Source organism: Antechinus flavipes, chromosome 1, assembly GCF_016432865.1.
Source record: "Antechinus flavipes isolate AdamAnt ecotype Samford, QLD, Australia chromosome 1, AdamAnt_v2, whole genome shotgun sequence".
NCBI classification, from domain to species: Eukaryota; Metazoa; Chordata; class Mammalia; order Dasyuromorphia; family Dasyuridae; genus Antechinus; species Antechinus flavipes.
In genome coordinates this window covers 493,889,919-493,917,464 of record NC_067398.1, presented here as the reverse complement: position 1 = coordinate 493,917,464, position 27,546 = coordinate 493,889,919, and the positions used below count along the sequence as shown (strand labels likewise).

Here is a 27,546-nt window from a genome sequence, read left to right as displayed (position 1 = left end):
ATGTTTTGTCAATAAAAAAAAAAGCTATAAAAAATCTTTAAAAAAAAAGAATTATTCCCTTCTGTAAAAAATAACCCTTATTTTTAGTCTTTAGGTATAATATACAATATCAAAATCATGTCCTCTTCAAATGTTTTCACATTTGGAAGGTTTATATTTTCATTATATACACGTCATAAATACAAACACAAATACATAGATGAAGTCATACTGTGCATATGGAGTGACACACACACACACACAAAGATGCCTAAAAATCTATTTTTACCTTTCGCCCTGTAAATGCTGCACGATGAAGTGGAGTGTCTCCCATATCATTTAATACATTTACTTCTGCACCTGCCTAGAAGATAAAAAATAAAACTTTAATATTTCAATAAATAAACAAAAGCCAAAATAATTCAATTCCAAACTCATTTACTAAATCTCCACAGCATGGTACAGCTAAAATGAAAAGAATGCTGGATTAGAAGTCATAGGACCCACATTTGAAGCCACTTACTTCCTCTGGTCCTGTTTCCTCATTTATACAATGGGGGAGCTGGACTAGATGATCTCTATGTTCTCTTCTAGATCTAAATATGTGATTTTATTACAGAATATTGTGGGTTATTAAAAAAAATAAAAATAATTCTGTGTCATCATGAAGCTTCAAATCTAATAAGGGAATATGACAAATATACCAAAAACAGAACACTACAAATGCTAAAAAAAAAAAAAAAAAAAAAAAAAAATATGAAATGCTACTTATATGAGGAAGGAAAGATTATTCCATTCCTATTGAGACCATGAAAGTCTTTAAGGATGAAATGATATTCTTGAAGGATCTAAAAGGACTGCAGAATTTCAGTAGGTATAAAGAAAGAAGAAAATAACACTTACTAAAGTCTCAGTAAGAAGCAGTAAAAAAAATAGTCAATGAATAAAAAGTAATCCAGGGAAGTAGAGCAAGGAGAATAAAATTGCATTCAATTATCTTGTTTAAAGAATTTGTCTTTCTAAAGCAGGGTTTCTCAACTTTGTATTTTGGACCCTTTGACAGTCTGACGAAGCCTATAGCCCCTTTCCAGAAAAATATTTTTAAACACATAAAATATAATACATAAGGATGACAAAAATATGTAGGAATGCAAAAAACTCAATTATATAGAAACAATTATCAATTTTCATACTCTTATACTTTTCTCTATTCACTGGCCTATCATTCCAATTCAGATACTTGTGCCTGAACTAGTATACTAGACAGTATCTTATAGGAAATCAGGATTTTAGAAATAATCTAGTCTAACCCCCTCATTTTACAGGTAGGGAACTAAGGCTCATAAAAATAAAATGTCTTTTTTATGACCACACAACAAATAATCTACAAAGCATAAATTCAATGTGTTATTCACATAGTTGCCAAATTTATCTTCCTAACATACCAGTCTGATCACATGACTCTCCTACCCAAAATCATTTACTGAGTCCCCATTCCTTCTCAAATACTCCAGTGGGCCTATGAATTTAAAAAGGGTATTCCCACCAACGCATGCTGGGATCCTGATCTGCCTGCCTACCTTGTTGTGACTTGTGCAGAAATGCCCTCCATTTGTTCTCCAGAGAGCGTCCATCCAACTTGCTTTCTCTTGACACTACAAGGACACTAATAGAGCAGTTGTCATTCCTCATGACCATCCCATCTCCTGTTAAGTGTTACATTTCTTTGGCATGCTTTATACCATTTACCCTTTGTAATTTATTATTAATAAGATGCTAGCATCTGCTAGCACCTACCATGCACATTTCCATTACCCTTAGGATGATCCACAATTTCAAATCCTAAGAGACTGTAATATGCCATGACTCATGGCCATAAGACAACATTGGAAGAGTGATGGTATTTAAAAGACAGTCCTTTGTTCTAGGAATGAAATTAAGAGTCATTAAAATAATTTTGCCTTTTCCCACAGGCAATGTGAGCCTACTTTTCTCTTATTCCTCCTATATTCTGGGCTTAAATCATAATCCATTTGACTAGTTAAGTTAATCTTTTGAATAGTCATAGCTCTTATCAAAGAGGTTCTGCAGTGTTCCAAACTTGAGTCATCTAAAAATAGGAGTATTTGGAAGGTTACATCACTTAAAAGGCATACTACATCTCCTCTCTGACAATAAAAAACTCCTTGATAAGCATGTCTCTCTCTAATGTCTTAGTGGTGATAACAACAGCAGCTGGCATTTATGAAGTACTTTAGGATATGAAAAAAATCTTATAAATCTTATGCCTTAAAATTTATTTTCATAACAACCTTAAGAGACAGATGCTATTATCATCTCCATTTTACAGATAAAAAACTGAGGTAGTATGAACTCAGTTTCCTGACTACATGTCCAGTATCCTATTCACTGAGCCAGCTAGCTGCTTATTGATCAGAAAGTTGTCAAAAAGGTAATCTGGTTTTAAAAATAAAAAAATGTTAAAAAGATAATCTGTATTGATACATTCTACAAAGAATCTTATATAATTGTGACCTTCTCACAGGAGAAATCTTGCTTCAGGAAAGCTTCTAAGATAACATTTTGATTTATCAAATAAATTGTTAATAATTTATTAATAATTGTTGATTGGGGGCTTTGTTAATAATTAACAAATATCCTGATAAATTAAGTATAGCAGACTTCTATTTCCTAAAGAATAAAATAGAGAACCCTTTATTGGTCTAGAATTTAAGTTCTTCTGCACTTCAGATCCAACCTATCTCTATAGTTTTATTTTACTCTACTTCATGTATTTCATGTTGCAGCCAAAATAGGATTACTAACTATTCATAATCTTGCTCTGTAGTCTCACTTCTATGCATTCTCAATATGTTACTTCCCATGCCTGGAATACAATGTTACCTTCTCATCTGTGTCTTTTTACATCTTCTTCAAAATGTAACTGAGATGCCACTTACTTAATGAAACATTTCACTAATCTGTCCTCAATTTTTCTTACAGTATTTTAACTCTTATCATTTGTTCTTATCATAGTCTACTTTTTTGTATGGACTTCCTAACCCCATTTGAGTCTAATATTCTGGAAAGTAGCAGTTAAATTGTTTTTGATCATTGTATTCTCAGTGCCTCAAATACTACAGGCACTTAAAGAAAGAAAAGCTTTAAAGCAATAGAAGATATTTCTCTCAATCTTCTGACATGTGATTAAAAATGAGGCACACTACACAAGTCACCTTCTTTTCTGTATATAAATCTCTTTAATAACCTTTATGCTGTTTCTAATAAACATTTGTTGTTGCTTGCCTCTGTCTTATTTTCCCTGGCTTCCTTTAAGACTCAGTTCAAATCAAAAGGTCTTCTGCAAAAGGTCTTTTCTACCTTTCCTAATCTCCTTACTCCCAACTGCTGCTACACAAGGAGCTTACAATGAGAGAATCAGGCCTAAAAATTATATGATTCTTAGCATTATTTCCCTCCTTGCCCATCACTCTGCTATTGTCACTATAGATGAAGAAGGAGGGATCACAGGAATGAGAATAATTTTGTATTTTACTTCATTTCACAGGTTGTCATGGCAGAATTCATTACTAAATGGCCAGCCTCTGGGGGAGGAACCTCTTCATACTTGGTTAGGCTGGTCCTCAGAAATCGTCGGCTGCTAGTACAATATGAAAAGCTTTTGAACATAGTAGAACTTGCCAAATATTATACTCTACAATCATAGCATTTGAGAAACTAGGGTTGCATTCATATCATGATGTGACACTAGAATAGAACTTTTCTTGATAAAATATTTCACAAACTAAAGAAATTCTGTAATGACACTATTTATTAGTTTAACACTTCTTACAGATCAATTAACCCACTGAATAAAAACAAATGACTAACAAAATTTAAAATTTATATTGAAATAGGAAGAAATAGAAAGTACAACTTGAGTTCTTTAGATCTAAAGCAGGAAAAGAATGTAAATTTCTAACTTATATTTTAAAAAATTGATAAAGCAGTGACTAATATATTACAGGATATTCAATAATTTAGATCATTGCATGAATCCTTTACATTTTCGAAACATCACCTTCAATTTGCAATGTTTAAAAAAATAACCTATTTCTTCTTTAATTACTTTGGAGATATTTGTAGAAATCATGAAAATCTTCTGGCATTCAAAAGTAATTATAAGTTTTAAATTAGTTTCACACAAGAAGATTATTAACTTCAGATAATTTTAAATTATTATTACAGAACCAGTAAGGTTCTTAGTAAGAACCATAATGCATCTTATGATCTGGTTAAATTTAAAAAGCAACTACTAGTATTATTATTGACTAAAATATATTTTTACTCTCCTATAAGGACAGTTCAAAAATATTTGTTAAACCTATATCAAATTACTTTCCATTTTAGGGAAGGGAAAGAGGTAGAAGAAGAAGACAGAAAACTTGGAACTCAAAAATTTTTTAGATGAATGTAAAATTGTCTTTATGTGTAATTGGGAAAATAAAATATTAAAATAATAATAATAAACAATATTTATTATAAACTACTAAGCATAAATCTTTAAAATAAAAAGCCATAAATATACCTTCAACAAATCTTGTACTACTTGTCCATGTCCAAAATAGCATGCCAAATGAAGAGGAGTCCAGCCCAAATTAGATTTACTTCTCCCTAAAAATGTTATCAGAACACAAACTGTAGGCAAATGAAAAATTTTACATTCATAATAACTGTAAAAGCAATTGTTACTATGTAACAAAGTTATCACGATAATGAGATTTTTTTTTTTCTAATCCTCCAGCACAATTTACTCCAACAATGCTTAGCCCCAGTGCAAGGAAATCTATTAAGCAATTGTGATATATTCTGAGTGTGTGACCTTGGGCAATTCATTTTCAATGATAAATGTAATTTTGTCTCTCAGGTAATTTTCTATTTCATTGGTATAGAAATGTATCTATCTTAAAACAAGAAGAAAGGACAGGGAAAAGAAAAGAAAAAAAAAGGAAAGGCAAAAATATATATCTATATGTAACTGACAGCATGAAGAATGCTAGACTAAGAGATCTGGATTCTTGTCTCTGATCTTCCACTAATCATATATATGATCTTGAACAACTTATTTAACTCCTAGGAAACTCAATTTCTTTGTTTACAAAAATGAAATGATTAGACTAAATGATCTAAGATTGATTCCATTTCTGAAATTCTATGATTCTAAATCCTTAGTTACTCAATTTAATAAAGATGTCCTTTTTGTATAGTATCAATATCCTAAAAAATCTGTTTGAATATTGTACTAGGTTAAATATTTCTAATATACTTTTATGTATTTTTCAAAATGTTATATATTTTTGTTTCTCATAGCATTTGAAAAGATGTGGATGGAAAGGCTGGTGCTACAGCAGAATCACTTGAATACATTCCTGGATGAATAAACAATAGTATCAGAAGAAGTATAAAGCTGGAATTAGAATTCAGGGGCAAAGTCCTAACAATAACAATCCAGAATTTAGTACTAGGAATCAAAAAATGACAAGGTACATTGTCAACAAAAATCTTAAGACACAAAGGCCAGGAAAGAGGTAGCAGAAAGAACCTTTTCAGATTTCAAATGTCAGTAGTTCTGCTGCCCTAGAAAATGGAAAGCCTTCTTATCAGAAAGCTTATGTATACCTCATTCAAAGCATGTAAAAACTATATTCCATGAAGTTTTGAAAATGCATGTTGGCAGGAGATGGAACCAAGATGATGGAATAAAGATAGAAATTCTCCCAAATTCCCCTTGAAATAATGTTAAAATATCATCTCAAAACAAATTCTGGATTGGCAAAACCAACAAAAGGTTGGAGTGAAATAATTTTCTGGTCCAAGATAGCTTAGAAGTTCAACATGAAAGGTCTGTTTCACTGGGATGAGAGTGGAATACAATTTAGTGCAGGGTGGGCTCTGAAAAGTCAATAGCAAACTGTGGGGGAAAGTGAATCAGCAAGAGTGGCTTCTGGAGGTCTCATCCCAAAGACAATAAGGGAGTCAGATAACCAATCAGGAGATTACAGGTGACCCTTTGCTAGCACTGGATATAGGACTCTGCTGTATTAACCTATACTCAGTTCTGTGTCACAGTTCCAGGATGAGAAGCAGCACTAGTTCACTAGAGCCACAGGGGAGAGGGAACCCTGGTGAAAGTGCTTAAGGTGCTCAAGGATAGGACAAAAAGAAGGTTCAAAAAAAAGGAAACAAAAGATAGGCAGTAAGTTTTGAACTATTTACATTCCTACATGGGACAATGATACTTATATCTCCTAAGAATTTTATCAATAAGGGCAGTCAGAAGGAATATACTTAGAGACAGAGAGCAAGCCTGTGAAGTGACCACAATGGTATGATTATCTAAAAAAATAAAATCATGAGGTAAAAAAGAGGAATGCACTGGGAGAAGAGAGAAGGAAGATATAGAATAGGGTAAGAAATGACAAAAAGGATAGTTTCAGAAAAACCTAGAAAAGCTTTTATGAACTGATACAAAGTGAAGTGGACAGAAACAGGAGAATAATGTATATAATAACAGTAATATTCTATGATGATCAACTGTGAATGACTTTCTCAGCAATACAATAATCCAGACAATTCCAAAAGACTTACATTGGAAAATGCTATCCATCTCCAGAAAAAAGAACTAATGGAGTCTAAGAGTAGATCAAAGCATACTTTTTAAAGACCAATATAGAAATGTTTCACATAACTATACTTCTATATACTATACCAAATTGCTTATCTTAAGAGAATTTGGAACTCAATTTTTTGCCCTGATGCAATTGGGGTTAAGTGACTTGCCCAGGGTCACACAGGTAGGAAGTGTTAAGTGTCTGAGGTCAAATTTTAACTTCGGTCCTTTTGACTTCTGGACTGGTGCTCTATCCACTGTGCCACCTAGCTGACCCAGGAACTCAAATTTTTAAAAAAGCTAATGCTAAAAATTGTTTTTACAAGTAAATGGAAAAAACATGTTAAAAAATTTTTAAAAAGAAAGGATGAAGAAAAATACTTCAGATATTTCACTAAGATTTCTTACAGCTTCTAAGGGAAGGCAAATTGAAATTATAAAGTTATTACAAACTATTCATCACTTTAGGAAGATTAATAATATTATGCCTACATAAAAGTAGATAGCATATGAAGACTAATGTGAAAAATAAGAATCTAAACAAACTTACCTTTGCAATTAATATTGGCGATTACTTCCTTTCGCTCTACAGTTTCTAAGAGCTTCCTAACTTCCTCAGTGTTGCCATTTCTGGCATTATGGAGAAGTTGTTGTTCTGCTTCTGTACTCATTTCTAAATAAAATAACAAAGGAATATTCCCATTACATGAACAATGCATGTTAATGATAATTAAAGGGCAAAGCTGAATAGAAAGTTTAACTTTCAAATACTAAACTCAAAGAGAAACATAACAAGATTAAGATGTTTACATTCTTAAATAGGAAGAGGATACTTGTAATTCCTGAGAACTTTCTTATTACTGTGACAGAAGAAATATATATAGAGAAGAGGGTAAAAGTAAAATTGATAAGGTCTAGATTTGGGGTGCCTAAATGAAATTAGGGTTTAGTTGAAGTCTAGTGGCAGGTTTGGGGTGTAGGGAGTCAAACATCCCCCTTGGATTCGGCGCAAGGATACACCGTAAATGAGGTCTAGTAGCAACGTGAATCCCCAATAAAGGCATTTATTGGCCCAAGAGCCAGATTGATAAAAGAGGTTTATTGTTGGGTTTGGAAGTAAGGAGACAGGTGAAGGTAGAGATAAAGAGGGCACCGGACAGAGGATCTAGTGGACAGAGGGTACTCACATGACTAGCATGTTTGGGACCTCTGCAATGAGGGGGTCCCAGCGTGTCCTTTTTATAATGGGAGATTTAGCTCAAGGGGCTTTTGGGTATAACCCCAAAGTTGGCGCAGATCAAGGGGCTGGGACAGACCCGGATCTTCTACTGGAATACAAAGGGACCAGGGATTTGTGAGTTAAAGAGTAATTACATTAACTAGGGGGGTTTGGGAATTACAAAGAAAGGAATCTTTCTCATATCAAAATTAAAGAGTGATAAAGAAGAATGTAGTGGAAGAAAGCAAAAGGGAAGAGGCAACTAGATGGCGCAGTGAATAGAACTGCCAGCCCTAAAGTCAGGAGGACTTGAGTTCAAATCTGCTCTCAGACAGTTAACACTTCCTAGCTGTGTGACCTTAGACAAGTCACTTTAATGCCAATTGCCTCAGGGGAAAAAGGAAAGAAAAGAAAAGAAAAAAAAAAAAAAAACAAAGGGGAGAGGTAGAATGGGTCATGTCACATAAAAGAGGAAAGAAAGAACTATTATACAGTACAGGGGAAGATAGAGGAGAAATGTTTGAACTTTACATTTTTGTTTGTTTTTGTTTTGTTTTTAATTTTACTTTCATCAGAATTGGCTCAAGGAAGGAATAATATACATACCCAATTGGGTATAGAATTCTATCGTACCCCATAGGAAAGCAGGAGAATAGCTTTTTGTAAATCATTATTTGCAAGTTGTTTCTCACATTTGATTGTGAGTTCCCTGTGAATAGGGAAAATTTTTTTATTTGTTTTATTTTTATTTGTATCTCCAGTATTTTGCAGGGTGCCTAGCATTCAACTGGTGCTTAATAAATGTTTACTGACTGACTGACTGACTAGTAAGTGCTTAAAATGCTTTTTTACCCATTCATTCACTTCATATCTACCTACTGCAATAACTGATATAAGCATTTTAAAACAATCAACATCAGAAGAAATATTTATCAGATTAAAAAGAGGAAAAAATGTTTTTTTACTAGAAACAAATTGTTCTTTCCCAAATGAAAAGAAATGGATTTTATCTGTCAAGAGTCTTAGAATAATATATCCTGGTCAGATTTGATACAAAACTCTTTGAATGTTCTTCTCAAACAATTTTTGGCCACTGTAATTAATAAGTAACAGAGTACCTAAAATTTTCATTAGATGCAGCAAAAAGGAGAATTAACACAAAAGAACAAAAATGGAATAAACTGTTATTGAAATAGAAAAGCAAACTGAAAAACTATTTAGAAACAATGTAAGACAAAGTTATAATTTGAAGGACAGAAAGGATATGAACAATTTTCAGACAAAGAAATTGAAGCTATTTCTAGTAATGTGAAAAGGTGCTTCAAATCACTATTGATCAGAGAAATGCAAATTAAGACAATTCTGAAGTACCACTACACACCTGTCAGATTGGCTAAGATGACAGGAAAAGATAATGACAATGTTGGAGGGGATGTGGGAAAATGTGAATGGATCCAATCATTCTGGAGAGCAATTTGGAAATATGCTCAAAAAGCTATCAAACTGTGCATACCCTTTGACCCAGCAGTGCTTCTACTGGACTTATATCCCAAAGAGGTTTTAAAGGAGGGAAAGGGGCACAATTGTGCAAAAATGTTTGTGGCAGCCCTTTTTGTAATAGCTAAAAACATCAGTTGGAGAATGATTAATAAGTTATGGTATATGAATATTATGGAATATTATTGTTCTGTAAGAATTGATCAACAAGATGATTTCAGAGAGGCCTGAAGACACTTACATGAACTGATGCTAAGTGAAATGAGCAGAAACAGGAGATCATTACACACAGCAACAACAAGACTATATGATGACCAATTCTGAAGGACGTGGCTCTCTTCAACAATGAGATGATTCAAACCAGTTCCAATTATTCAGTAATGAAGAGAGCCATCTGCATCCAGAGAGAGGACTACGGAAACTGACATAGCATTTTCATTCTTTCTGTTATTGTTTGCTTGCATTTTTGTTTTCCTTCTCAGGTTTTTTTTTTTCTTTCTAGATCTGATTTTTCTTGTGCAGCAAGACAACTGTATAAATATGTATACATATATTACATTTAACATATATTTCAACATATTTAATATGTATTGGCAAGATGTACCTGCCATCTAGGGGAGGGCAGAGGGGCAAGGAGGGGAAAACTTGGAACAGAAGATTTTGCAAGGATCAATGTTGAAAAAATTACCCATGCATATGTTTTGTAAATAAAAAGGTATAATAAAAAATAAATGACTCAAATGAACAAGTCCAATGAATTGCCACAAAGCGAAACTTAAAACTTCAATTCTGCCCCACAGATTATGAGACTTCCAGACTACATCATAAAAGGAAATTATGTAAATTGCCAGGAAAAAAAGAAAGATATCAACTACCAAAAAGCAAGAATCAAGCAGATCAGAGCAGACCAGGCTGAAGGGAATTCTGTTCCTTTCTCTCCTGCTCTTCCTCTTCCCATGGCAAATGTGCCCTTACCCAGATCCTACTAGGGATCCCTATTCCTTCTTAGAAATCCTCTTTTCCCTTTTACCTCTCTCAATGTAACTGAGTGGACATCTACTTCTCAATATCCCTAAAACAGGGGCCCTGAAACTCTCTTTCCTAAACTGACCCTCAGACCCACTTCCCCTCTATTACAATTGTCATCTCAAGTCCCATTTTAAAAACTAGTAAGTGCTTAAAATGCTTTTCAACCATCAATTAATTCACTTAACTTTACACTATAACCAAATAAATCAGTGATATAAGGATTTAAAAACAAATAAAATAGCTCCTGGAGTAGCACCCTGAATTCATCTAGTGCCCAGTTGTAGGGCAGACACAGTTTCCTGAGCCCAGAAATGCATCAAGTTCCAATCCATCTGGTAAGATGAATACAACAATGTTTTACCATCTGCTTTCCCCCCAGCATTCTAAGGTCCTTCATGCTTTGAACTTGCCCATTCATCATACGCATTGCCCACAATACCCTCCGGAATCCCCAGCATTGTCATTTGTTGTGCTACAAAATCCTAACATGGATAAGGGCCTTCCATCTTCTTAGCAGCTAAATCCTCCCATACATTAACTCTCTCTCATCTTGCTTTCTATTTGCATCTCCAGCACGTGGTACAAGGATTAACACATATAAATACTTTGTTATTTGTTTATCAGATAAACAAATCTGGAAAAAAAAAAAAACAGAATCCAAAATTCTCTTCATGACTCCATGACTCAGAACAATGTGCTAATATGCTTATAAAACTTTTACATTACCTGAATATGGAAGGAAAATTTCACATTACCTAATTAGCCAATTATATATGTATCACTCCAATTTGTTCCTCAACTAATGGGGGCCTCTTTTCTTCTTGCTATACATTCTTTGACCTCATCACTCACTATGGGTTAAATATCTCTGTATGGAAATTTTTATATAGAAAGATTTCTATATCCAGTCCTGGTTTCTCTGAACTTCAATATCTCATCGTCATCAATTGCCTAACAAGCAGATCTCATGATATTCCCTACCCACCAACCATCTCTCTTCCAAATTTTCTATTAAAGGCATCTCCTAGGTTTGTAACCTTAATTTTACCTCAACTTCTTATTCTCTGTCATCCTATGTATCCAAGCAGTTACCAAATCTACTTTCATAACATCTCTTGCATCCTACCATCCCTTTTTTTCTCATAGACCTTAGTTCAAAGCCCATATCACCTCCCACCTAAAACTCCTAAATGATCACCTTACCTTAAATCTCTCAGCACTCAAGTCCATCTTACATTTTGTTCACAAAGTGATTGTCTACTAGCACAGATCTATATAAATACTCCCACAAAAACCCAAAAGGATCCCTACTACTTCTATTATAAAATCCAAACTCCCTTTGTTTAAAATTTTAAACACTTTCATAATATGGCCCCAACCATAATATGGACCCAAGTCCAGTGGATATTACTCCCCTTCTCACACCCTGAAATCCAAAGAAATTGACCATTTCTTGCATCTTCGGATGATATAACTTGTCATCTCTCCAGATTCTGTGCTCCAGACTCTGGACATCTGTCCATACTTTGCAATGACTGTCCCCCATGCTTGGAGTGAATTCTTTCCTCATCTTCACCTGGAATCATTATCTTCCAGACAAAGAGAAAGAAGACACAGCACAAGCACTTCCTTTTGTAATCCTTCCAATTACTAATGTGCCCTTAAAAAATCATTCATCTGGAATATATTTGTTTTCTTATTTATTCTCTCCATATATTTATATATGTACCAATTGTTTCCCTCAATGGATCATAAGTTCTTTGAGAACAGTTAGCAATCTTTTATTTTTGTATCCTCAGCACCTAGCAATGTCTGGCACACAGCAGATGTTTAATGCATGCTTGTTGACTGTTGACAAATTAAATGTCAAAATTAAAATCCAAAACAAATGAAGAGCCACAAAAAAGAATTTGACAGATTAGTAGAATTAAAGGCCAAATCTAATAAGATGAAATTTAAGGAGGATAAATGTAAGGTCTTATTCATCGGTTCAAAAACATCAATTGTACAACTTTAAAATATGGGAGGCATAGCTAGACAATATGCTTAAATCTCCTCCATCTTCAAAAAACCTTCATTAAACTTTACTATCCCCTGAAGCATATCCAGACAGCATCCTAATTTACTGGCTGACTCTTCTCTCTTCCTCCTCTTTTTTCCTTCTTTTCCTCCCTCTCTTTCCTTTCCTTCTCACAAACTCTCAAATCTTACTCAAACTCTTCAAAAATGTTGTCAATATTTATTGCCTTTACTTCCCTTCCATTCACTTCAACCTTTAGAAATCTGACTTCTGATGTCAATGACTTAAAACTTCTCTCCAGCCAATTCTTAGTTATTAAACTGATGGTCTTTTCTCAGTCCTTACTCACTTTACCTTTCTGCTCCATTACTGTTCCAGACTCACACCTGACATCACTAATTGCCTACAAGACATTTTAAATTCGATGCTTTAGAGACAGTGCAAATTCAATATGTTCAAAGGAGAACTCATTATTTTTCTAAAATCCTCCCTTCTACCAGTAAACTACCTTATTCATGTTAAGAGCACTACCATTCCTAGCAGTCTACTACATTCATTATTTCAGCATTATGTTTCACATTCATTCATATTCTCTCTGGCTCCCTGTCTCTCCCTCCCTCTCTTCCTCTAGGTTCCTCCCTCTCCTCCTCCTCCTCCTCCTTCCTCACCCCCCCTCCCTCCCCCCCCCTCACACACACACACACACACACACACACACACCCCTCCCCCAAATCTTGCCATTTCTACCTCCATAACTTCCTTCACATCTAACCCCTTCCCTATTTATACAGCTACCACCTTAATACCCTCATTACCTCTCACCTAAACTATCCTAAAAGCTACCCACCAGTCTCTTTCCATTCCAATCTATTGTCCCCACATGTATCAAAGTGATTTTCATTAAGTAAATCTGACCATGCCACTATCATACTTAAACCAGTCACTCCCTCTTACCTTTAAAATCCAGTCTAAAGTCCTTCACAACCTATACTTCTATATTTATCCAGTACTTCCCCCTCAGTATTTTGTACAGCTAAATTGTATTTGTCTCTGCTTCTCACATTCAGTACTCAACATGAGTGAAATTCATTCACTCACTTCTACCTCACAGAATTTCTCTTTTTTTCAAAACACACTTCAATTCCCATCTTCTATATGAAGCCTTTCAGGATTCCCCATCTCTTGGCACACTCTTTCATTAACTGCCTTGTATTTATTCTATATATGCTTATATCTGTATCTATTTCCTCCAAAAGAAAGTCAACTTCTTAAAGTCAGAGGTTATTTCATTTTTTTGCCATAGCCAACACATAGCAGAGTGTCTGGTTCACCTCAAGTGCTTAATAAATATTTACTAATTATATTTCTATTTGCCACATCAACTGGAAATTACTCTATGAATACATGAAGAAATAGTTATGAATAGAAAAAAGAATGCCTAAAGAAAACCAGATCTATAAGATGAAATTTGAGATAAATGTAAAATCTTAAACTTTTAAAAATCTCTTTCAAAAACATAAAATAAATTAACATGGCCAGACATTAGTTTGTAGGGAAAATTTCTGAAGGTTTCAGTAGACTGCAATTTGTAAATGACTCAAGAGAACAATGTAACAATCCAAAAAAATCTATTCTCAGTATCATTGAGAAGAAAGTCCCATTAATGCCATTGTACTCAGTTCTTGATATTACATTATAAGATGTCCAGAGGAAGATGGTAAAGGACAAAATGGTAAGGGACCTTTACAACAAATCATGAGAGGATGGGTTGAAGTAACTAAATATATTTAACTAGAGAAGAAAAACCTGGGAAGAATATGATAGAGGGATTAGACATATTTTGCTTGGTTCCAGAAAACAAAACTAGGTACAGGTGATTAGAAATTATTGAACCTGATTAATGTAAGTTTAATGTTAAGTTTAATGTAAGAAAAAATTTCCTATTAGAACTATGTAAAAATGGAATGGACTACCTTAAGAGATAATGAACTCCACAGCATCAGAGGCCTTTAAGTAAAGGCTAGATAGATGAATACAAATGACCAAAACAGGTGCTTAAAGTTATACAAGTAAATTTTTTTTAAAGTTGCAAATCCCAACTAGTATGAAAAGTAGAAGAAATTCTGTAGTGAATTATATTTGGGTCAGGATAAGTTGAATACTAGACTATGCCAGTAAAAAATTCCATGCAGGGAGTCTCTAAAAATAGCAACTAGAATTTTCAGTAAGTAGGGGCCATGAATGGTAAGAAAAAGAAGTTGCTAAATCCATGTTATATACACAAATAAATAATATTTACATTTCTGCTACAGTTGCGTGGCTGTTAGCAGGGTAGGCTAAACACTCTCCTAAAGAAGGTAAGGTGATGGGATGCAAAGTATGTCTCTTTTAATTCCATGTTATTATAAAAACAAAACTAAGGCTTTAATAGGGGAAGGGACTGAAAATGACAGAACAAAAATAGCTAATGGAGAGTTGACACCTAAGATAAGGAGAGAATAAAAAGTTATCTCTTGCTCTTGAGGAATTCAAATCACCTGGCCCCGACTTTGAGGACAAAAAGAACAAATAGATAAAACTGATGAACTCAATTAGTCATATCTGAAAGAGGGCAGAGCCATGATGGCACAGAAGAGATAGCAACCCAAGTAAACTCTCCCAACATTTCCCTACAATCAACTTTAACACAACCGGAGCCCATAGCCAATTGATTGTGGATCCTAAAATAAAATTATTTAGGTATATGTTGCATTGAGACACCCTAAGTTAAGCTCTTTCTCCAATCTGCCATACTGCCCCTTTTATAACACAGTAAACAAAACTGTGATCATGTCAATGGAGGACTTCAGCCACATAAAAGGCTAGGTCTACTTTCATACAGTAGACCATGGTGTGAAAGAAGACAAAAAATATATTTATTAAGCTCCTATTATGTACCAGAAATTTCTTGACCTCTTTACATCATACTTACAATAGACTGGTTTTTCATATAGGAAACCTACAAAATTATTAACCTAATCTTTGCTCCTCTGTGCAAAGCTGACTTAATTTTAACATGCAATAGCATATCATATATAGTAGTATACCATAAGGACTACCTTCTACATAAAACCTTTCCTTATCCTTTCAACTGCCAGTGCCCCTTCATACTACCTTATATTTAATAATTCTGCATCTGTTTTTCTTTTATTCTGTATACACTAAACATTTTATCTTTTTTTCTCCTCCATTAGGATGTAACTCCTTGTGTCAGAATTGTTTCATCTATTTGTATTCTCAACACTCACAATACACAAAGAAATCCAATGTGACCTTAAAGATATTGAGGGCCTTCCATGTCATATGAACAATAATATGGCAAACTAAACATTTTTTTCTACTCCCCACAATCTCTCAAGCTTCTTCAAAACACAGACTGTGTTAAGGAAAAAGCAATTTCAGCTGTTTTTTTTTTTTTTTTAATGGTCTATGATATTCAGTCCAAAAGAAAGTAAACCTATTCCTCCCTTCCACAAAATCCAAGAACTGAATTTCAATGGCCCTGAGCTCATTCAGCATTCCTTCCCCACTTTATATAGTAAAAGTACTGAGGCTGCACTAGCAAATTCAAGGATACAACAGAGGATTACATCAGAACCCTATATCCTGAATCCTCCTCCCTCTTTCCAGTGCTATACAGATCTCAAGGTTCCAAGCTGCATAAGTTTGCTTAGGCCTCCAAAACCTGCTTGGTCATAGAGTCCTTCAGAAGTAAAAAAAAAATGGCTGCTGGAAAATGCAACTAGAAACACTTACACTTTAAAGCTCTAAACTGCTGGGGCCAGGAGAAGCAGATTCTGAACTGTTGATACCATGCCAGAGAACTAAGGAATAAAGAGAATAGGATAGGTAAGGAGAACAGAACACCCACCCTGTATGTAGGTATCTGTAGCATCACACCAAGCTTGAGGGAAAAAGCACAGCAATCAGCTGAGGCAGAAACTTAGGGGTAGTAAATACTGAGAATTGCCCAATGTGGGAAGTGGCTGAAACATTTTGAGATCCAATCCCTAAGGAAACCACAATCAGAGGTGAGGGTCTCAGGAAATAAATGACAAAGAAAATAATGGTGAGAAAAAGACTGAAAATATCAAAGATTTCTAGAAATATCAAAGAGCTTAAATATAAAAAGATCAATTACAAGAAAGGTAGTTAGAGAAGGGAATATGATCTCCAGATCCAGTCAATAAGAACAGACATAAATACTGCAAAATGAAGGATAAGACAGAAGATCCTGTGGAATTTTAAGAGAACAGGGAATCTCAACAACACATTATTCCAGAGTGGTTTAAAATAAAAACGACAATAATGAAAGCAGAATTTATATCCTATGCAACAAAAATAATAAACAAAGGGCAACTAGTTGGTATAGTGAACAGAGCACCAGATCTGAAGTCAAGAGGAACTGAGTTCAAATTTGAATTCAGACACTTAACACTTTTTTGGCTGTGTGACCCTGGGCAAGTCACTTTACCCCAAGTGCCTCAGCAAAAATAATACTAATGAGCAAAAAAGAAAAACTGAAGTAATGGCAAGCCTCACTAAAGAAACAAAAGAGAAGAGTAGATTGAGAATACAAATACACAAAACTGAAGGACAATCTAGAAGAATAAAAAAAATTAAAAATATACTTATTATACAAGCAAAAATACTTATGCAAAGAAATTATGTGTAGCACAATCTAGGGATCATAGGTCTCCCAAAAGAACAGAAAGTACCAAAAAAAAAACCTTAATATTAAATAATAATAAAAATAATAGAATTATTTGATAATAGTTTTTTTACATGCTACCAATAGCATTAGGACAAGGAAAAGGAATTAAGGGCATAATGATAGGTAAAGAGGATTTTTGTTGTTGTTAATGATGATAATGGCTAACTTGGAAAACTCCATGGAATCAGCAAAGTTACAAGTTACAAAATAAATCCTCAAAATTCAGTAACATTTCTATATAATAATACCAAAATAATAGAAGCAAGAGTGGAAAGCAAAAATTTATAATGTTCTCTTCTCTAAAATATTATGTTCTCTGGGAGCAGGTTTCTTGGGGGGGCTTCTGGAGGCAGCCCTAGTTTCAGTAGAGAGTAATCACCCCAAAACACAGCCAGGAGTTAAAATCCAAATCCTTTATTTTCTTCTTCAAAGTCTTGAATCTTTTCCTGGGGCCTGGTTAGTTTTCTTAGAGGCCTATCTCTCTCCTTGGTTCCGAGAGCTCTTGCTGCTAGTCCTTTGTCTCTTCCAGATTCAGCCTCTAGCTCTTTTCCAACCTAAGCCTCCAGCCAGCCATTCCAAAGATGGAAGTTGGAATGAATTTGACTCCGCCTCTGAGAGTGGGCTTGTGGGCTTCTGACTTGTGACTCTCCCAAAGTCTCTAGTGGGCTTGTCCTTTAGTGGGCTCCTCCTTATATGTGCTCTCTTAAGGTGTGAACTCTAAAGGTGTGAACTAAGTACACAAGCATTGTCTCTATCAATTCCAGTAACCTTGTTTCAAGTTCTGTCCCATAACAAAAACTAATTCCAAATAAGTACTAATGGATAAAATATAGGTGTATATACATATATATGCAAAATTATTCTATATATACTTCTATTTATTGGCTAATTTCTCTGATAATACACAGGGTTTGGTTTCCAAGATAGGTAAACAATATACATATACACATCTATATCTATCTACATCTATAGATATGTATATAATAGCCATTCCCCAATAGTTAAACATACAAAGATTATAAACAAATAACTCTCAAAAGAACTGCAAAGAATTCACAACCACATGAAAAAATTTCAAAAACATTAATAAGAGAAGTGCAAATCAAAATAGTCCAGGGACTTCATTTCACATCTTGAAAAATTGGCAAAATTGACAAAAATTAGAAACATTCAATGTTGCTGGGATTGTGAGAAGAGAGGCATGTCAATGTATTATTGATGGAGCTGTAAAATAGTAAAAACATCACAGAAATCAGTTTGTAATTGTGCAAATAAAAGGACTAAACTGTTTATATCCTCTGAAGTGCAGACTTCATTACTGGACTCACACCCCAAGGAAGTCATTGATAAGAAAAAAGTCCCTATATGCTCCAAAACATTTGTGGCAAGACTTTTTGTGATCAAAAAGTCATATACAAAGATGCTTATTGATTGGAAAATGGTTAAACTATTTGTGATACATGAATGTGATAGAATACTAGAGTGCTATTAAAAATGGTGTGTGTAATGAATACAAAGAAGCATGGAAAGATCTATATGACTAATAACAAGCAGACCCAGGAAAATATACATAATAACTACAAAAATGTAACTGGAAATAACAACTACATACCAAAAAAGCAAAATAAATAAAATAGAATTATAAAGATCAAATGGAATACAAATAAAGAAGATATCCCAACCAAACCCTTTATGGAGGTGAGGGCCACAAGTATTACACATTGCACATTCTTTTGGATTTTTTCAATGAATCAGTTGTGCTTTTTTTGTTCTCTCTAAAAAATACTATTTGTCATATGGAAAGGCTATACATGCATAAAATATGATGGTGATATAATAAACATAAAATAATAATTAAAAACTAAATTTAAAAAAGAATATTACCTTAAAGAAATACTTTGGAATACTCATCTGATAATAAAAGACAAAAAACAAATTAAGTTTTGTTCTTATCTGCAAGAAATTTTAACCCACATTTTAACCTTATTCAGAGTCAAAACTAGGACTGTGTTTATACTTAACACAATTAGAGGTACTTGTGTCATACAGAAAACTTTTAAAGAAAGCTTTAGAGCAGAACAGAGATTCTGTCTCCACAAGAGCCAAGCCACATCATAAGAACAAGCAAGCAATGCCTTATATGCCACAAGTTCATGGTAATAATTGACCATACTGCCTCTTAAAAAAACATGTTATGTCTGTCTCTCAGTGCATTTCCAGTGTGGGTTCTATCTACCCCACTTCTCTCTCAGGTCATTTTCTGGTATGATTTTGAACTATAAACCTTCCAGCAAAAGCTCCCTTTTTAGAGCTTATCTCAGAAAATAAATAAGAAGTCACATTCAAGAATTTGAACAAGGAATACTGAGAATAATTTGCTCTCAAGAACTTTGAGATAAAAACTTGTGAAATGTTACTTTCTTCTTGTTTCTACAAGACCTCCAGGATCAAGTTAAACTTCTAATTGAATATAATTTTTCTTACCTTATTATTTTAGATATTTCATGAAATCATTAAGTTCTATTTAGAACCTAATTTAGGTTCCTCAAGTTCTTTGAGAGTTAGTATTGCTTTTTACCTCTTTTTGTATCCCTAATATTTAGCACAGTGCCTGGCATATATTTGGCACTTAAAACATGCTGACTAATTGGGCAATTGCAATTTTTCAGGAGTTATTTTCTTCAATTAGATTTTTAAAGTCTCTTATCAAGTTGTTAATGTTCTTCATAACTTTCATGATTAGTTCTCACTTACTTCCCCACTTTTTTCCTCTACCACTCTTCTTTGATTTAAAAAATCTTTTTAAAATCTTTCTTCTGCTCTTGCTTCAACTCTTTTAATAATTTTTTTGATTTATGTCCAATATGCATTTCTTCTTTGAAGTTTTGCTTGTATATATTTCCATGTTATTGTCTTTTATTTTGTGTCTTTATGGTCAGGTTCTTTTGTTTGCTCAGATTCTTCCAGTCTACTTCTTGACTCTGATTAATATATTAAGTTAGGCTCTGATCACTTCTGTTCAGTCTAGAATCCTGCAAGTTTTCAGAAAGAGGCCTATTCATTGCCCTCTGGATCTGAACTCTGAAAACTTCTGACCTGCGTTGGCTTGTATGTGGTTGAATTTTGGTACACTGTTAGGTTCATTCACTATTTGCCCTCTTGGAGATTCAGAACAGGTTCTGCAAGTTCAAAGCAAATGAAATGCTGGCTCCCATTTGGTCTTGTTATGTGCCCTGGTTTTTCCACCAGATTTCTATGGTGGGCTAAGAGTTTAAACTGAGTCACCTTTCAGTTCCTGGGCTCAAAGCCACACTATTAAGCTTCTGGAATTTGTTTCAGACTCAATACTCTGCTAGGCTGAGCTTGGTTGCAGTCACTCCTCAGAGCCTTGGATCTATGATCCAGAACTGGGTAATGGGTGACAGTTGCCACATGGCATCTGTTCCTGCTCCCAGCACTAGTTCAGGAGAAACCCTCAGATCTCTCTTAATGTTTCATGTCCTGGTTCTCTCTTTATCCCCTTTCTATACCTGGGCACTGGAATGTTCCTGGTCCAGTCCCTGCTGCTATTGCCATCCTGAGCATCCTGGACACCATCTAAGTGTCCAAAGAAATCCGTTTGTCCTCCTAAACTGACCTAAGCCAGAAAAAAATGACTAACTATGACTTCTTTTTGGCTCTCCTGTTCAGAACTTGTCTTGGCAAGTTTTCTAAGTTGTTAGAGAGGAAGTATGTTGGCATAGCTAGGCAAACATTCTCTCATTCTGCCATACTGACTCTGTACCCCTTAAAATACCAGGCTGAAAGCTAACCAGGGGATTGACATGACCAAATCAGAGCTCTAACATTATCTTTGCAGCTATACCAGAGAGGCTGCATGAAAAAACCATTGGAGAAGAGAAAGACAGTAACAATTAGTATGCTATTATTACAGGAAATAAGGGGGAAAGTTGCCTAAATGAAGGTATTGGAAAGAAAACTGTAGAGAAGGTGATGGATACTAGAGATGGTACAAAGAGAAAGAAGTGACTTCACATGACACCAGATGGGAAAAGTTAAGGATAATTCACAGTACAAAATAAGTAACTAAAAATACAGTAGCAGTACCCTTGAAAAAATAGAAGACAACCTAGAAAAAAAGTATTTTGGACATATTTTGAAATACCAATGTGACATCCAGGCAGAGATTACAGACATGTCTCTAAAGATGTATAAGGTTAGAAGATAGATAAAACAAAATATATAGATTTGGAAGTCATCTGGGTAGAGATGATCACTGTATACATGAGCTAATGAGAACATAGGAAGGTCTAGAACACATTCTTAACCTACTGTCAAGGAGCAGGAAACTGATGATTCATCAACAACGGGAACTTAAGCATGGTCAAACTGGTAGAAGGACATGAGGGAAATGTCAAGGAAGTCAAGAGAGAAGAGAGAATTCTGGAAGCAGAGGGATAGAGCACATGAATGTGTCAAGAATATGCGACAATCCTCCAGTTGTGTTCAGAGCATGGAAGAGAAGACATATGATAGTTAGAGTTGAAGATTGGTAGAATGTGGATGCCATAGCATAAAAGAGCAAAGGATTGAAACATAATTCAATAACATTTGTTTTACACAATTTAAACAATTAAAATATATAATTTGTGCCTATTCTGAACAAGTCACAAAAACTAGCAAAAAACAGCAAACCTAATAAGGAATATTGATGTTTCAAATCCTATGAAGTTGAAATCAATCTGTAAAAGACAATAATAGCTCTTATGGCAAATGCAAGGTATATGTGTATATTTAGACCAGGACGGCTAATTATGGCTTAACCTTGTTCCCCCTTCCTACTTCTTATTTCTAGGAAAAGTCATCAGCTTCTACTTTTGTGTTTTGTGGACACCTCAAAACAAATATACTTGAAGAAAGAAAAATGAATTATAAAACAATAGAATATTTAAGTAGCATTGACTATTTAAAATAGGGAATGACTATTTTTTAAAGTAGTCAATCATAGTAAAGTAATAAAGTAAAGTAAAAATTTTTTGTGGTTTGGTTTGGCTTTTTAAATAAATTTTCAAGCTGCAAATGATCAGAAAGTTCCAAAATGAGGGAAAGAAAAGAGGAAGAAAAAGGAAAGTGTTGGCTGAAAGAGTCATCATATAAACCTAAAGGCATTAGAGCTCCCCACACTGCTACAAAGTTTTGCTAATTCAACAGGCGTTATTTATGTTATCAGAGACCTCAAGACTCTACAAAAACCGCATTCACACCCAACAGTTACTTTAACTTAAACATGCTGCTGAAATTGTTGAGAGGTCCATCACTAACGGTTCTGTTCTTCACAATAAAGAAGGCTTATTATCAACTTCCTCCCTTCTTTCTATAGATAATAAGCATTACTTAAATAGTTAGCACGTGGATGAAACTATATCCCTTCACTTTTTAATTAACAGAAGAAAAAGCTTTTTGAAGTTCTAATATAAGAACTAGGAATTTCTACCTAAAATGCTGATAGTAATAACCTCCTATATCGGGATTGGAAAGTATTATTCGCTCAAGAGTAATAATTTCTACAAGGCACTTTACCTAGATTTTCTCAATGGAATCTCAAAACAACCCTTATGTGAAGTTAACTGCTAGGAAATGGAAATTTCATGGATAAGGAAGCAGATGAAATAAATTGCTCAAGTTGACAGGGTGACCAATTAGTGTCAAAAGTGCTAACTGAATCCAGATCTTCTTTACTCTGAACCCAGCATTCTATTTAGTATATAATACCACTTAAAAAGAATTTTCCAAATCCTGAATAAGGACATTAAGGCTTTTTTCTCTCCAACAGAACGCACTAATTAACAATATTGCAAAAGCTACATGAGAGAATATACAGAAGAAAATTACAAATTCATGAATGCTCTAAGTGATACTTTTTAAAGTGAGATTTGAAACTATTGCAAAGCCGCGTAAATCCATACATAACATTTCAAAATACGCGTTTAAAGTTACAAGTTGTATTGCTAACAGCTCAAAGTCACATTAAGTCTCGTCCTCCCCCCTCCCCCCCCCAAAAAAGCCAGATACAGGCAAACTGGTGTAGATAGTTAAGACACCTTCAAAAGCTCCTTCCAATCCATCAAGTCAAATTGCTAAAACCGCGTTACCTCTAGTCTCAAGGTACATAAACAACTCCTGAAAGTGATTTAAGATAGGCTGCGCAGCCGCAGATTTTCAAGGGTCCTCTACTCCCCCTCCCCGAATCCACACAACCATGCAGCCAGTGAGACGGACCCGTGGTCCGAAGTGAAACTGGTCACATGAGTAGCTCCTGACTCCAGTGAATGAAGCAACGATCTTCAGCTCGGGAGGAAAGGAAAGTAAGGGCAGGCTTGTTTCCCGCCCCCTTACACACAACAACAAACACACGCCAGTGCTTAGAAAGCCCGCAGCACCAGCCCGGGGCGCCAGACCCGCTGGAAGCCGCAACAGATACTAACCGCCGGCTACTTGGAGCAACTAACTTCCTGCGGCGCGGCCAGCGCTGGAAAGCCGAGTTCTCCACCAAGGGGCCGCCTGGAGAACGATCGCGGGGAATTGAAGGCGCAGACCGGAGTCAGACCCCCCGGGCGGACGCTCCGAGCAGGGCGGAGACCGGAGGCTGAACAAAGAGCGAGGGAGTGGGGGAGGGGAGGAAGCGTCACTGGAGACGGACAGACTGATGGACTCTTCCCTTGCCGCGACACCCTTTGCCCCCTCCCCGCCTACTCGCTTCCCTCTCCCCTCTGGAAAGCGTCAGCCTGCTCTCGTTTTTTCGTACTCTCAAGAGAGATGTCCCCTAGGTCCGGGCATTAGGGCTCACGTGGCTGGAGATGGTGGCTCCTACCCTAGCTGGATGGATCCATTCGTACGTCCCTCCCTCCCTCAGCCTCCGCCTCCGCCTCCGCGCACGCGGCTCGCTCCTTGCGCGTGCACCGCAGCCTCGTCCCCGCAGTCCTAGCGGGAGCGCGCGCGCTTCCCCGAGCCCCCTTTATTGTCCCACTACCACCACCAGCATCTCAAGGCACGTGACAGACCTGGCAGTAGCCGGGGCGGAACTTGGGAGCGCGTGCTCTCCAGTCTGCTGCTCTGGTCAGCCGGGTCCAGCGGGCGCTGGCAGCTTTAAAAGAGTCCATAAACTTCGGAAAGAAGACCAAGCTTTGGAACGCTTTTAGACCGAACCTTAGGGGACAATGCGCTCACCCCGGGGGAGCTGTCTACTCTGGGGAACCTGGGAAGGTCGTACTTTGGTGCATAAACCCCAGAGGGTGGCGTGTTGCATCCAAACGGAGTTCACCTCTACACGTGGTTCCCAACAATGCCTTAAAAAGAGGGGAGCCATGATTTTTAAAAAATGATGTGGTTCAAATATTTACGTGTGTCAACTTGGGCAAAACATTTCCTCTCCCTAGGCCTCAGATTATTCATCTATTAAGTGAGGGAGTTGGACCAAAACCATAGCTTTCCGGGTTCAGATCTTTGATTCTATGTTAATAATCTTTCAGTAGTGTTCTGGTAGAGTAGACTTAAGAGTGAAAACATGCTACTATTGTGTTAAATGGGAAAATTAGCTATATTTGCAGTAAATAAAGCAATCTGTTTGGTTTTGCTTTGGTATAACAAAAAGAAAAAATATAAACAAGCAAGACTTGGGAGGGAAACTTCAGTTCTCCTAAGGAGATCAGTGATTACAAAGTTGAGCTTTAACTTCTTTAAATTAAAACATTTTTGAAAGAAACATGGACAGCATTAAACTAGGAGTATTCTATTTGAAATAATACAAACATTTATAAACTTAAAAGATTTCGCAGAAATATTAGTACCTTACTATGCCCTTCTAGCAGTGCACAGAGGCCATATAGCAAACATATAACACTTAATATGTGCTTTACAATTATCATCCTGAGTAATCCTCACAACAATCCAACTCACAACTGAGGCAAACAGGTTGAGTTGCTTGGCCAGAATCATACAGCTTGTGTCAGAAACCAATGTCTGAGCTCCTCCTCCTTCCAGGTCCAGTGCTCTATCCACCCGCTAATATGTATTACTTTATATATGTCAATACAGTGTTAAAATGACTAGGAACATAGCAGCTCTCTCTTCCTATTTTTTCATACTGTCTCTTACAGTAAATTTTTCTGAAACCAAGAAAAACAGGCAAATGGAACTAAGAAAATAGTTTTCTCCCTTCCATTTTTGATATCTTCTCATTTAATGGTTTTGCTTTGTTTGTGAAGATTTGACTGACAGAAACGTAATCAACTTAATGCAGTGAGTAACATGATCATTATATGCAAATTATGTTTCAATTGATCAACAATGTCCCTGCTTTATTTTACTTATCAAAAAATGACACAGTGGTATCAGTTAATTTAGAAGTAGATAGGGATGAAACATATATAAAGAGAAAAGGATAACAGAAAAATCCTTTTCTTCCTTTCCTTATTAAATAGCATTTCATATTAAATATAGGTAGAGAGACTGGGTTAAAAAACAAAACCAGATAACATATCTTTATATTATAAAGTAGGCTACATTTAAATTTCTATACAAATTTCTAAAAATTACACTTTTGAGGAATAGAATATTTAATAGTCAAGACCAGCTCATTAGGTCAGGCATAATAAATTAATAAAATGTGAAATGTATGATAAACATATATAACTAATTACATTATATATTTAGGGCTATGATAAATTACAGTTTAAAGTCCTTGAGAGCAGGTAATATTTCACTTTTATCTTTATATCTCTAACATTTATCAAAGTACCTTGCATCAATTACATTTGATATTAAGCTGACATAGCTATTTAACTAAATTGATATTCAGAGAACATTTAACTGCTTGGAGAAAAAGAAACCTCAGAGCTCATGCCTTAGCTTATCTGAGAAGCCAGAAATGAAGTTGAGAATAAAGATAAAAACTCTCCAGTTTTACCCAATTTCCTCCATTCACAGTACTATATGTATAGTATTTGACGATTGTCAATGAAATTTGCATAATCAATTCTACATTAACTAATTTTTTTTTTGTTCTAAAATTTCCATCCAGAAAATGAGACTCTCTTTGGGAAAAAAAATAACAAAGACTTCTGCAAGATCTTTATAATCTGTTATTATCTTTCCATATACTTCAAGCAGAGGTCTTATCCTTTTGGAGATCTTTCTCTTGCTCTGACCAGAACTTTAAAAGCCTTTAAAAAATTATTTTTAGCACTAATCATATGTCTCAATTCATACTTGCAGAATCTTGCTCCTCTCTTCAATTAATTGTCCTCATTTTCACTTGTGTGTTTTTTTAAAATTTTAGTTTGCAGATGTTCATTCACATAGATTCCTTTAGGAATATCTCTCTCTTTTTTTCCTTATTACTTTCTATCATATGCTAGATTTTCCCTTTAGTCTCAAACTGCTATATCTTACTTATCATTGAATTTTTAAAATGCAACAAGAAGTAGCATCTAAAGATAATGAGACTTTTATCAATCTTTAAGTCATATATCCTCGAAAACATGTTTAGATAACAACTATAACTTGACTTTAATCCAGAAGAAACTTATGTTCAAATCCTCCTTTCAACACTTACTAGCTATGTAATCACAAATAATTCACATAACCTTCCTTATCACATGTCTCAATTCATATTTATAGAACCTTGCTCCTCTTTCCTATAAATCCTGTTTATTGCCCTCATTTTTATCTCATGTCTTTTAAATTTTTAAATACTTTAAAATGCAACAAGAAGTAGTATCTCAAGATAACGAAGTCCTGAAAAGACTCTCATCAATCCTTAAATCATACATTCTCAAACATACCTTTAGATTACAAATATAACTTGACTCAGTCTAGGTAAAACCTACATTCAAATCCTCCTTCCTACACTTATTAGCTGAATAACCATAAATAATTCAATAACCTTCCCGAGTCTTAGTTTCCTCGTCTATAAGCTAGAGATAATAATTAATTTAAAGGGTTATTTTCTGAATATTATAACAATATATGTGAATTGCTTTGTAAACATTACAACTATAAAAGTGTCAGCTATTCAAATAGCTCAAGATCAAATTTTAAAGTAATAATAAATATTGCTTTTGGTGCTTTCAAATGCTTTGAACCATTTCCTCCAAAATATAATAATTTTTAAATGGAATATTATACAAGTGCTTGGGGAACGACTAATCTTGCCCCCAGCAGAATTAGAAAAATTATAGGAAGCCTTCCATAAAATTTTCAGAAATGGGATGACTAAATCTTAACTATGATTGCATGCTAGAGTAACTTTAGCTCAGGAGTACTTTGAATGTGACCATTCCCATTTTCTTACAATTCCCATTAATTTCTTGCAAAGCCCA

The 27,546-nt window shown here is 35.1% G+C and overlaps 1 protein-coding gene across 2 annotated transcripts in view; it reads right to left on the bottom strand.

Annotated features, from left to right (window-relative positions):
* OSBPL1A (oxysterol binding protein like 1A) overlaps nt 1–23,739 on the bottom strand; it is a 298,973-nt gene extending 275,234 nt beyond the window's left edge. The window contains exons 1-4 of one of the 2 annotated variants that reach the window (XM_051970326.1): nt 23,653–23,739; nt 7,200–7,322; nt 4,568–4,653; nt 269–343 (exon numbers count right to left, since the gene is read on the bottom strand). In XM_051970326.1, coding sequence (XP_051826286.1) covers nt 269–343; nt 4,568–4,653; nt 7,200–7,320 — 282 coding nt within the window. In that variant the 5' untranslated portion in view covers nt 7,321–7,322; nt 23,653–23,739. Of the gene's footprint in view, nt 1–268; nt 344–1,559; nt 1,643–4,567; nt 4,654–7,199; nt 7,323–23,652 lie in introns of those variants that run through there. The other variant, XM_051970327.1, reaches the window with a different exon arrangement.
* Nucleotides 23,740–27,546: the final 3,807 nt, after the last annotated feature.